The sequence below is a fragment of the Spermophilus citellus genome (assembly GCF_964194105.1).
Source record: "Spermophilus citellus genome assembly, chromosome: 11".
Classification (NCBI taxonomy): Eukaryota; Metazoa; Chordata; class Mammalia; order Rodentia; family Sciuridae; genus Spermophilus; species Spermophilus citellus.
The window spans coordinates 77,669,150-77,681,118 of record NC_138192.1 but is presented as its reverse complement, the minus strand read 5'-3'; the positions used below and the strand labels follow the sequence as shown (position 1 = coordinate 77,681,118).

General features: G+C 35.9%; 2 protein-coding genes across 10 annotated transcripts in view; one reads left to right on the top strand and one right to left on the bottom strand.

Moving 5' to 3' along the window:
* Positions 1-2,017, bottom strand: part of SCRN3 (secernin 3) — a 32,181-nt gene extending 30,164 nt beyond the window's left edge. Inside the window, exons 1-2 of one of the 9 annotated variants that reach the window (XM_081262247.1) lie at positions 1,947-2,017; positions 44-210 (exon numbers count right to left, since the gene is read on the bottom strand). In XM_081262247.1, the coding sequence (XP_081118373.1) occupies positions 44-199 (156 nt within the window). In that variant the 5' untranslated portion in view covers positions 200-210; positions 1,947-2,017. Of the gene's footprint in view, positions 1-43; positions 211-1,663 lie in introns of all 9 variants that reach the window. The other 8 variants (XM_081262250.1, XM_081262249.1, XM_081262248.1 and 5 more) reach the window with 8 other exon arrangements.
* A 35-nt stretch (positions 2,018-2,052) lies between these two features.
* CIRSR (corepressor of RBPJ and splicing regulator) overlaps positions 2,053-11,969 on the top strand; it is a 42,936-nt gene continuing 33,019 nt past the window's right edge. Inside the window, exons 1-6 of the mRNA XM_081262241.1 lie at positions 2,053-2,202; positions 5,400-5,494; positions 9,101-9,185; positions 10,371-10,435; positions 10,617-10,665; positions 11,730-11,847. Coding sequence (XP_081118367.1) covers positions 2,131-2,202; positions 5,400-5,494; positions 9,101-9,185; positions 10,371-10,435; positions 10,617-10,665; positions 11,730-11,847 — 484 coding nt within the window. The 5' untranslated portion in view covers positions 2,053-2,130. The remainder of the gene's footprint in view (positions 2,203-5,399; positions 5,495-9,100; positions 9,186-10,370; positions 10,436-10,616; positions 10,666-11,729; positions 11,848-11,969) is intronic.

The window sequence follows — 11,969 nt, the reverse complement described above, 5'->3', positions numbered from 1 at the left end:
AAGTTTTGAATATCTAGAAAATAAAAACATATATTTCACCTACCTTAAGAGGTTCTCTGTTATCATGAACTGCAGCAGGAAAATAAACTACCTCTTGTACTTCATCACAGAGTCTGTCTGAATTTTTTCCAAAAATAATCCTCTTATCAATTGTTGCTGGGGGTAATGCCACAAATGTATCACAGGAATAGGGCTCCATTTTCTAAACAACTACAAATTACATAGAAGTTTTTAAATAACAAGAGAAAACATTTTTAAGTATATACAAAACAAATACTCCTACTCTCTGGCCAAGGGATATTATTACCATGTCTAATAAAGGGTGTTCATTAAAGCTTTAAATATCATAAACTATAATACAATAATCACCATGACTTAAGAATCAACTATGAACTACAAGAATCAACAAGAAAATAGCAATGTGAACTACTTTCTTCTAGTTGATGGGTCAAATTTATTCTCTAAAACCTTTCTCTCCTAAAGTCTCCCCTGAATTTCTTTTCACTATTCCTATATTCGGGAATCTCTACACCTAGCCTACTGTTATAAAGGCTATATTCTATATATTTGTGCACCAGTCCTCTTATTGGCAATAAAATCCTTAAGAGGTAAGAGTATGCCTTAATTATCTTTGTATTGTTATCATTGAAACTTACAGGGGAAAAAAAACACATGTTTTCCGTATTTTCTTGAAATAAGAAAGAAAAGGTTTCCTTTGACCTAAGGAAGTTAAAAAAACAGACATTTTGAAACAGATTCACTACTTCAAATATAAAAAATGTCAATGATATTCCAATTGTCAATATTTCATGGTGGAAGTTCACAAATATAATTTGTAAATACTGATTGTAGAATTTCATATGTAGATTGTCTTCACTAGAAATTTGAAAAATTTAAATCATCAATTTTAGTAATATACTTAAGTATTCTATACTTTATTTTGCTTTCAGAATAGACACATTGTTTTAGCTTTTTATTTTATAATGCCCAAACTCCTGAAGTTTTTCTCTTCTCAATGATGAGAAAGAGGTCACTATCCTTATTGTTCTTTCCTTTGAGTATTTCAACTTTTATGTCTTGCATCTCCTTCTATTTGTGTTCCAAAGTTGGTTCCACCTCTACATAACTTTGGCAAGCTATTTAATTGTTCTATGCTTGCAGGCTCAATAGTAGAATAAAAGATTAAACAGAGCTATTACAGGGATTTCAATTAGACAAGTTAAGCGTTTTGCTTAACATGAAACATAGTAGATCCTCAGATGAAAGCTGTTATTATCTGGCAGAAGAGTAAATTACACAAATAGTCTAGTCTAAACCCCGCTAGAGGACTTGGTTGATGTGTGCTCTATAATAATAGCAGCCACATCTACTCAAAACCCTGGAGTCCTGACGTCCATCAAGCTGCACTAGGAGATCTCAACTATCCAAGAGGGTCGTGAGGGAAGCTAGGTACAATTGCTGCCTAGTTAGAATGGTACTTGGCCCATTGAGGACATGAAACTTGGACTGTCACACAACATTTATCACTCAACAAATGTTTGCTGAACATCTTTCTGCACTAGGGAACGTACAGCTGGAAATAACTAGAAACAAAAGGAGCTCCCGCTCTTGTAGAGCTGACATTCTATTTTATAGCTTTCAAAAAGCATCACATCGTTTGAACCTCACAATCGTACTCCAGTTAAAGCGAGAATTACTCTCTCCACAAGACAGGTGAAAACCCTGGTGCAGAAAAGTTTTTGCAACTCGTGTCAGCGTTCAACGAAAGCAATGGGCTCGAACATCTGACAGCTGGTAGAAAGAGCCGCCACCGCGGACCCCGTACACTGCGTGAGACGATCAAACCGCTGTGGCCGCGAGTCCCGCGGTCAGGCAGCGCTGCGCCGCAGCTAGTCCAGGGCTCTGGCCTCCGCTGCGCACGTTCCTCCCTCTAGCAAGCCCCTCACCCGTCCTCTGCGCTTCCAGAAGTGACAGCTGAAAGTAGCGGGAGGAGACGCCAGTTGACGGAAGCTGTCACCTTTGACCTAGGAAGTTCCCGCGGCTGCTGGAGGCGCAGTTCCGGTTAGGCGGCAGAGTTTGTTTACGTTGCTCGCTGACCGGTTGGTTGCCTTCCTCAGCTCGGATGCCAAGATGGGGAAATCCTTCGCCAACTTCATGTGCAAAAAGGACTTTCATCCTGCTTCCAAATCCAATATCAAAAAGGTGAGTAGAGGAAACCCAAAAGGATCTGGTTTACGGCCACTGGGTCCCCAGGGGCTGCTGAGGTGAGAGTGGTGATGTCGCTGGGATGCCAGGATATCACCTCCTCTCCAGGCCAGAAGCCCAGGTGCTCTCGTCCCCTTTTCCTCACTGATGAAGCAGGCGCTCTACATTTGTTCTACATCCAAGACGAGTTGGGAGGCTCTCGTTGGCTCTGTCGGTCAAAGTGTAAATCCATAAAACGTGGAGCCTGCGCTCACAGTTGCTCAATACTTGCCTTAACTGGTTCGGGTTTGGTCCTTTCGAATCCGAGGTTCACGGCTCCTTAGTTTTCTCCTCTACAAAGACGACTGTTTATTTAAGATAGATCGTATAAAAGAAATCACCCTCATTGAATATTAGCGTTTTAAATAATTAATTACAGGGCTGGGGATGTGGCTCAAGCGGTAGCGCGCTCGCCTGGCATGCGTGCGGCCCGGGTTCGATCCTCAGCACCACATACCAACAAAGATGTTGTGTCCGCCGAGAACTAAAAAATAAATATTAAAAATTCTCTCTCTCTCTCTCTCCCCTCTCTCACTCTCTCTAAAAAAAAAATAATAATAATAAATAAATAAATAAATAATTACAGTCGGGGCGGTGACGCACTCCGGAGGATCTCAAGTTGGAGACCAGCCTTTACAATTTAGCGAGATCCTCAGCAACTTCGCGAGACCCTGTCTCAAAATTAAAAAAAAAAAAAAGAAGAAGAAGAAGAAGAAGAAGAAGAAGAAGGGGTTGAGGATGTAGCTTAGTGATAGAGTACATCTGGACTCAATCACTGGCACCAAAAATAAATAAGGCAAAATTAATTTATTAGAGGCTGGCCTTGTGGCTCAGTGGTAGAGCACTTGCTTAGCATGTGTGAGGCACTGGGTTCAATTCTCAGCACCGCATATAAATAAATGAATAAAATCAAGGTCCATCAACATCTTAAAAAAAATATTTTTAAAAAAATAATTAATTAGGGCTGGGGATGTGGCTCAAGCGGTAGCGCGCTCGCCTGGCATGCGTGCGGCCCGGGTTCGAGCCTCAGCACCACATACAAACAAAGATGTGTCCGCCAAAAACTAAAAAACAAATATTAAAATTCTCTCTCTCCAAAAAAAAAATTAATTAATTAATTACAGTTCGGCTAAGCTCAGGGCAGAAAAACCATAGCAAAAATGATTGTGGTGAAAAGCAAAAGGATGAAGTAAAAAGTCAGAGCTTTGGAGGCAGACGAGGATTCTAACCATTCCAGCGCAGTCGGTATTAGACCTTGCATAAAATATTTATATGTTTATTTGTTTATTGGTACTGGGGATTGAACCAATGGGCTACATCCCAACTATTTTTTATTTTGAGACAAGTTCTGCTAAGTTGCTAAGGGTCTCTCTCTACGAGTTGCTGACACTAACCTTAAACTTAGCAATCCTCCTGCAGTCCCTGAATTACAGGCATTGCCACACAAAATAGTTAATATTCCTGATCCAAAATTTCTTAATCTACAAATAAAGGATGATCAGTATCACTTGCTTTGACTTGTAAAGTTGTGAAGAGTAAATGAGATGGTGTATCTCATCCAGCCCCTAGGACTGTCCTCCATAATATTAACACCTCACCATTGAACTGCCATCCTTTTCTTTATACCCTGCATTCTTCCTTGAATGTGTATCTACTTTCCTAAATCTCTATCTGTGCCTTTGGGGGAAAAAATGAGATAGTGTGGGTAGAGGATTTGAAACAAAGTGCTTACTACTGTGTGCATCACATACAGGGGGTACTAAAATTGTTAATTGACTATACACACAAAGCTGTGAAATGAACTAGGCTTTTAATTTTATATATAGCATGTTTTATGTTTTTGAGTTTTATATAGCCATGTGAATATGTACATATATATGTAAAGTATGTTACCACCATGTAAATAGAATTATGTTTTATATACTAATGCATATATGTGCATTAGAAAATCTTTGGCAGAACAGGGCATAATAGGGCACACCTGTAATATCAGTGGCTTGGGAGACTGAGGCAGGAGGATCACAAGTTCAAAACCAGCATCTGCAACTTAGTGAGGCCCTAAGCAACATAGCGAGACCCTGTCTCTAAATAAAATTTTAAAAGGGCTGAGGGTGTGTGGCTTGGTAGATAAGACCCTTGGGTTCAATCCCTGGTGCCAAAAAAAAAAAAAAAAAAAAAATCTTTGGCAAGGGTTGGGGTTGTAGCTCAATGGTAGAGCACTTGCCCAGCACATGTGAGGCACTGGGTTCAATCCTCAACAGCACATAAAAATAAATAAGTCAAATAAATATATTGTGTCCATCTACAACTTTAAAAAAAATTAAAAAGAATCTTTGGCAGGATATGCAATAAATGGATAACACTAGCTACCTGTGAATACAATTACTTGATAAAAAATAACTTTTAATAACCAAAACTAAAAAATAAATAACCAAAACTTGTAAAGCATTCTATGCTTGTAAAGCATTCTAATCTATGTCTCATTCTCTTTACTATTTTTATGGTGTTGTGAATTTCACACAGACACCTTTACCCTAAGGTGTTCATGCTCCTGAGCACTTCTGTCTTATTTCTTTGGTTTTTTGTTTTGTTTTGTTTTGTGCTGAGGATTGAACCTAGGGCCTCCATCATGTTGGGCAAGCACTCTACCACTAAACTAAATCCCTAGCCCCTGTCTTATCTTTTTGTTTCTCTTCTTGTCTCTTTCTTTTTTTCCTACAATTTCATTTCCTTTCCCTTTTTTCTCTTTCTCCAGTTCTCCTCTCTTAGGGTATTGGTGACACCCAGTAGCATTGGTGGCCATTGCATAACACTACTTCTAATGTCCTATACTAATGGGTTATCTATGTTAGACATATTCTATGTAAAGAAATGCTTTTTTTGCTCTCTGAAATAATGTAGGGACCAGTACAAGGTGCTGTTGTACCACACATACTGAAAGCAGTTCTCATGTTTGTGTGAAAGTATAGCTATGTTGAATGGTTGAATTTTAGGATTTATATCAAGATACAAATCATATTTTCAGATATTATTTTGTGATGATGTCATTATTACTAAATTGGACTGTCATAAACAATCCCATTTTAATTATGAAAAAAACAAACTTGCTACTTAACTTAAATCCAACTATTTAATTTTTTACTTTGCTCATTTAGGTATGGATGGCAGAACAGAAAATATCATATGATAAGAAGAAACAAGAAGAATTAATGCAACAGTACCTTAAAGAACAAGAGTCATATGATAATAGGTGAGATATACCCCTCTGCCATTGTTTTTAGAATAATCAATTACAGGAGACTAATCCCTTTACTCATAGATGGTCACTTTATTTGACTTTACCCATAATTCACATAAAATATTTTCATACGACTCATATAGTTTCTGAGCAAAGCTGGGTGTGCTAGCTGCTTCAGAGGTGTGGCAAGAGATTTGCTTGAGTCCAGGAGTTTGAGACCAGCCTTGGAAAATAGTGAGACCACTGTCACAAAAATAGATTTAATAAACAAAGCACAGTGGGGCACGTCTGTATTCCTAGCAGCTCAGGAGGCTGAGGCAGGAGGATTGGAGTTGAAAGCCAGCCTCAGCACCTTAACAGGGCTCCAAGCAACTCATTGAGACCCTGGCTGTAAATAAAATATAAAAAAGGGATAGGGTTGTGGCTCAGTGAGTGCTCCTGGGTTCAATCCCCTGTACAAAAATATAAATAACTAAATAATAAAAATAAGTAAACCAATCAATAAAAATCAAGTAAACTGTAGAACATTCCTCTGTTTATGGGCATTGGGGTTGCTTATACTTTTGAGGTATTGTGAATAATGCTGTAAATCTTGACATAGAGGTAACTGTTCAAGTTCCTGTTTTCAATTTCTTTAAATATATTTTTAGGTGGGGCTGGGATTGTGGCTCAGCGATTGAGTGCTCGCCTAGCACCGGTGGGACCCGGGTTTGATCCTCAGCACCACATAAAAATAAAGGCATTGTGTTATGTCCATCTACACCTAAAAAATAAATACTAAAAAAAATAAAATTAAAAAATAATAAATATATTTTTAGGAATGGAATCACTGGATCATATAATTCACCAAATTCTTTTCTATAGTGACTGTGCTATCTTTTTTTTTATTAGAACTTTATAGTTATATATAGTAGTTGGGGGGCTCATCCCAACAAACTCATACATGCATGAAATTTTAATTCAGGTCATGATCCCCACTTTTTCCTCCCATTTCCTTCCCCTCTCCCATTCTTCTTCCTCTACTATAATTCCATTTGCTTATTTATTTATATTTGATCAGTTCTTTTTACTTATGCATAATGATGAAGTTCCCTGTTGATTTTTGTTTGTTTGGTATCAGGAATTGACTCAGGGGCACTCAACCACTGAACCACATCCCCAGTCCTATTTTGTATTTTATTTAGAGACAGGGTCTCACTGAGTTGCTGAGCGCCTCACTTTTGCTGAGGCTGGCTTTGAACTCATGATCTTCCTGCCCCAGCCTCCCAAGCCACTGGGATTTCAGGCATGTATCACTGTTTTTGTTTTTTAATTTATTTTTTAGTTATAGTTGGACACAATATCTGTATTTTATATTTATGTGGTGCTGAGGATAGAACCCAGAGCCTCACCATGCTAGGCGAGCGCTCTACCTCTGAGCCACAACCCCAGCCCCTCCCGGCCACAATTTCTTAATCCATCATTTATTGGTGGGCACCTGGGTTGATTTCATAATTTAGTTATTGTGAATTGCTCTGCTATAAACATGGAGGTGACTTTATTGCTGTAGTATGCCAATTTTAGATCTTTTAGGAAAATACCAAGGAATGAGATAGGTGGGTTATCCCTAGTTTTGTAAGAAATCTCCATACTGCTTTCCTGAGTAGTTGTACTAGTCTACAGTTCCACAAAAATGTACAAGGGTACTTTTTCCTTGCCAGCATTTACTGTTTGTGTTCTTGATCTCTGCCGTTCTGACTGGAATAAGATGAAATCTTGGTGTAGTTTTGATTTGCGTTTCCCTGATTGATAGAGATGTTAAACATTTTTTCATAGATTTTTTTTTGACCATTTGTGTTTCTTTTTTCAGAAGTTTCTGGTTAGTTCTTTGGCCCATTTATTGATTGAGTTAGTTGGTTTGAGTTTTTGTTGTGTTTTTTTGTGGGGGTATTAAGTTGAATTCTTTATATATTCTGTATGTTAACCCCCTATTGGAGACGTCACTGGTCAAGATTTTCTCCCATTCTGTAGCTCTCTCTCCATACTTTTAATAATTTCCTTTGCTGAACTGCTCTATTTAACTTTTTTTTGTTTGTTTGTTTTTTGTTTTTTGTGTTCAGCAGTAACCATCCTAGTAAGTATGAAGTGGTATCTCATTGCAGTTTTGGATTTACATTTCCATAATATTTAGTGATGCTGAGCTTTTTAATTTTCATTTTTTAAAAATATTTTTTAGTTGTAGTTGGATGCAGTATCTTTATTTTATTTTTTTTTTATGTGTTGCCGAGGATCAAACCCAGGGCTTCGCACATGCTAGGCAATTGCTCTACTGCTAAGCCACAACCCAGCCCTTAATTTTCATTTTTTAATGGTTTTAATATAAGACAAAATTTACATACTTGTGTAAAGATATGTTGACTTCTAAGTATATTAAGAGTTTTGGCGTCATCACCATAATCTAATTTCAGAACATTTCATCTCTGAAAAAGAAATCTTATACCTATTAGCAATTACTTCCAATTTCCCAACCTTGTTCTTCTTCTACCTCTCAGCCCTAAGTAATTGCCAGTCTACTATCTCTATAAATTTGCCAATTCTGGACATGTCCTGTACATGTGGCATCTTGTAACTGATTTCTTTTTCTTAGCATGTTTCATGGTATGACATGTATCAGCACTTAATTCCTTTCTGTTGCTGAATAATAATCCATTGTATGGATGTCTGTACCTACGTTCTTTTGCTTCTCTTTTTTTTTTTTTTCCATAACAGTTGTTTATAGAATCCAGTGGAAGTAAGAGAAGAATCTCAATCATGTAGCATATCCATTTTGATTGTCTTTTCCAAGTATGAGAGGAAATTCTATTTCCTTGTTGGCTTTCTTCTTTATAATTAGCACTTTACCTGTATTTTTTGAATTAAACTTTAACTCAGGCATACAATTTGTGGCTGAGGATTTTTTATAAAAAGCCAAACATTTCTTTTTGTAAATGGAACCTGAACAGGAAACTTTCAGTGTTAAAATGGAACAATAAAAATAAGATTTTTGAGGTACAGCAGGCACTGATTCTATCATATTAAGTTGCTTATTGGAGAGTTTTTTAAAAATGAGTCTTTTTTCATTGGCCTCACTAAAGAATTTGATTCTCTCATTTAGATTCTTACAAGCATTAATTGGCTTTGACTTTCTCAAGAAAACCCAGACTCATTTTCAAAACTGATTCCTCACAATTAAGAAAAACTGTTGGCAACCTTATACTTGTCCAACTGTTTAACTTAATTCCAACTCTGTGATGACCTTCAGGATTTCAACAGCATTTCAGAATTTAAGAAAAGTCCTTTAGAGTGACCGTAGAGTTTTTCCTCTTTTTTGTTGAGAGAACCAGAATATTTCAAGTAAGAAGACGGTTTCAGAACTTACAGCCTATTATTAAAGAAATAGTATTGTTTGATTTCCATTCACATATTCTAAAGAAACAGTATTGTTTGATTTCCGTTCACATATTCTAAATGTCCTCTAATCAGTGGGGTAAAATTTTAGAATTTGAACTCTAACAAAAAAAAATATTTATTTTTATTCTCTTGGGGTTCCTTTTGGGGTGGAAGGATAAAACTGTTAAGTTTATTTTTTATGTCATTTAGATTGCTTATGGGAGATGAACGTGTAAAGAATGGCCTTAATTTCATGTATGAAGCCCCACCAGGAGCCAAAAAAGGTACTTGCCCTGTTTCCTTAAAATATTTTATATGTTTACAACTACAGATTGAGAACTGCTGGGTGTGATAGCACAAACCTGTAGTGGCAGCTACCAGGGAGTCTCAAAACAGGAAGAGGCAAGTTCAGGACCAACCTGCACAACATAGTGACCTCCATCTCAAAGAAATTAATTAATCAAAATTTTAAAAAAAAGATTGAAAACTGCTAATAGACTTTTTTTTTAAAGAGAGAAAGAGAGAGAAAAAAAAATTTTTTTTTTTTTTAGTATTTATTTTTCAGTTTTCGGTGGACATAACATCTTTATTTTATGTGGTGCTGAGGATAGAACCCAGCTCCCCGCACATGCCAGGCGAGCGCGTTACCGCTTGAGCCACATCCCCAGCCAGCTAACAGACTTTTTAAAAGTATTCTTTGTTTTTAAAGATTGTTATCATGTCAGGTGCAATGGTGCAAACCTATAATCCTTATCTGGGAGGCTGAGACAGGAAGATGACAACTTTAGTAACACCCTCACTTAAATAAAAAGGACTGGGTTTGTAGTTCAGTGTTAGAGCACCCCTGGCTTCAATCCCCAGTACTACAAAATAATAAATAAAAAATAAATAAAATTGGTTTTCTGAGGAGATAATAAAGAATAATATTATAACCAATAAAGTAGAATAAATATTAAAAATATTGTTCTATTCTAGTAATTTTTCATGAGGTGTCCTTTTGGGAGGAAAAAAATCTCAACACCAGCAGAAATGCATTTATTCTTTTATAATGTGGTTATATCTTTAGTCTTTCCTTCTAAATATACTTGTGTATATAAAATACAATATTCACTGTCTGTAAAAAGCATAAAAGTTTCAAAATTAACAATTAACAATTAGCAGTTAACATGTTTGTTAAATACAGTATTGTTAAATTCAGTATTGTATTTTATCCTTTCGTCCTTGATTTTTATCTCATGAAAGAAGAAAGAAGTCAAACCAGTACAATCCTACAAATTATAATCAAATAACATATCATAGTGGTAATATACATTTGATTTTTGCACTGATAATTTTAACTTGTCCTACTTTTTCCCCTCCTGTATTTTTGATATGCAATCAAGAAAACAAAGAGGTAAAGCACTATTTACTGTTTGAATTTACTTATAATTAATTTTGATTTTATGGAGAATATTGAAAGACTTTTTAATGAATGTTTTAGAAAGAAGAAACAGAAGGAGAGACAGAATACAAATTTGAATGGCAGAAAGGAGCTCCACGAGAAAAGTACGGTCTGGTTTGCTTTTAAGATACAGTATATATCACTATAGACTATAGTTCTGTATACTTATTGAAGTAATAACACATTTCATATTGTTCTGAGAACTATAACTTTTTCAAGTTAACTACCATTGAATTTATTAAATTATTCTTAATATTTTATTTATACATTTTCTCTACTTAATAGATATGCCAAAGATGACATGAACATCAGAGATCAGCCCTTTGGCATTCAGGCAAGTGACATGTATTTTACCCTTTACAAATAATTGTTATTTAGTAAATATCTACATTATTATCCAAAAGGTGTTCACGCTGAAAAAGAACAATATGGTTTGTATTTGTATCAGATAATGGTAGGAATAAGGAGAAAACATTAAATGTGGTAGACTGACCAAAAATGGGAATCAAAATTACTAATAAGAGTTATGGGGAGGCTGGGATTGTAGCTCAACGGTAGAGCACTCGCCTAGCATGCGTGGGGCCCTGTGTTCGATCCTCAGCACCACATAAAAATAAATGAATGGAATAAAGGGATTGTATCCAACTACAACTTAAAAAAATAAATATTAAAAAAAAAAAGTTATAGGGCTGCAGTTGTGGCTCAGCTGTAGATCCCTCGCCTAGCATGTGTGAGGCCTGGGTTTGATCCTCAGCACCACATAAAAATAAATAAATAAGATAAAGATATTGTGTCCAACTACAACTAAAAAATACTTTAAAAAAAAGTTATAATGATGTTGGTGTCTGCTCTTTTCCAAGAATTTGGAGAATTAGGTCATGACCAAGAAAAGATTTAAAACAGTCATTTGTTTAGAATCAGGGCAGCCTGTCACTAGAGGGAATCCTTATAAAGAAAATGTTGTTGGAACCTTTCCTTGCTTGTTCATGTATGTATTATCTGTCACTTCAACAGCAGAGCTGAGTCGTTACAGTTGGCATAGAGGTTGGGCCTGAAAAGCCTAAAATAAGTTCTATTTGAACCTTTGCAGGAAAATTTTGCCAGCTCCTGGTTTAGAAATTTGAAACTTTTAATTTTGACTTATTAAAACTAAGAAATTTTAAGATGATATTGTTATATTGCCACCAACTAAGAAGTAAAAAACAACAGGATTCAACTTAGGTGTTGGGCAGAATTTATAATAAGATTTTAGTATTTGTATTAAATTTACCAAACTTAGTTTTGTAGTGTCTTTTCCTACAGATCTTTTTAAAATGTGAGTAATTTAACTTGAATCCTGCCAAACATTGGTTAGATTCTTAGTATTTTAGTAACCAAAAGAATATTTACTTTTCTCAGGTTCGAAATGTAAGATGTATTAAATGTCACAAATGGGGTCATGTCAACACAGATCGAGAGTGTCCTTTGTTTGGTCTTTCTGGAATCAATGCAAGTTCGGTTCCCTCTGATGGCTCAGGTAGGCATTAGACATGATTTTTTTTAGAATTTAGGTAAATAAGGAAAGAAAAATAACATTTTTTTCTTTAATCTGAGTATTTTTTGTTTTATTTGAGTTTTATTGTTTTAGACTAAGGCACA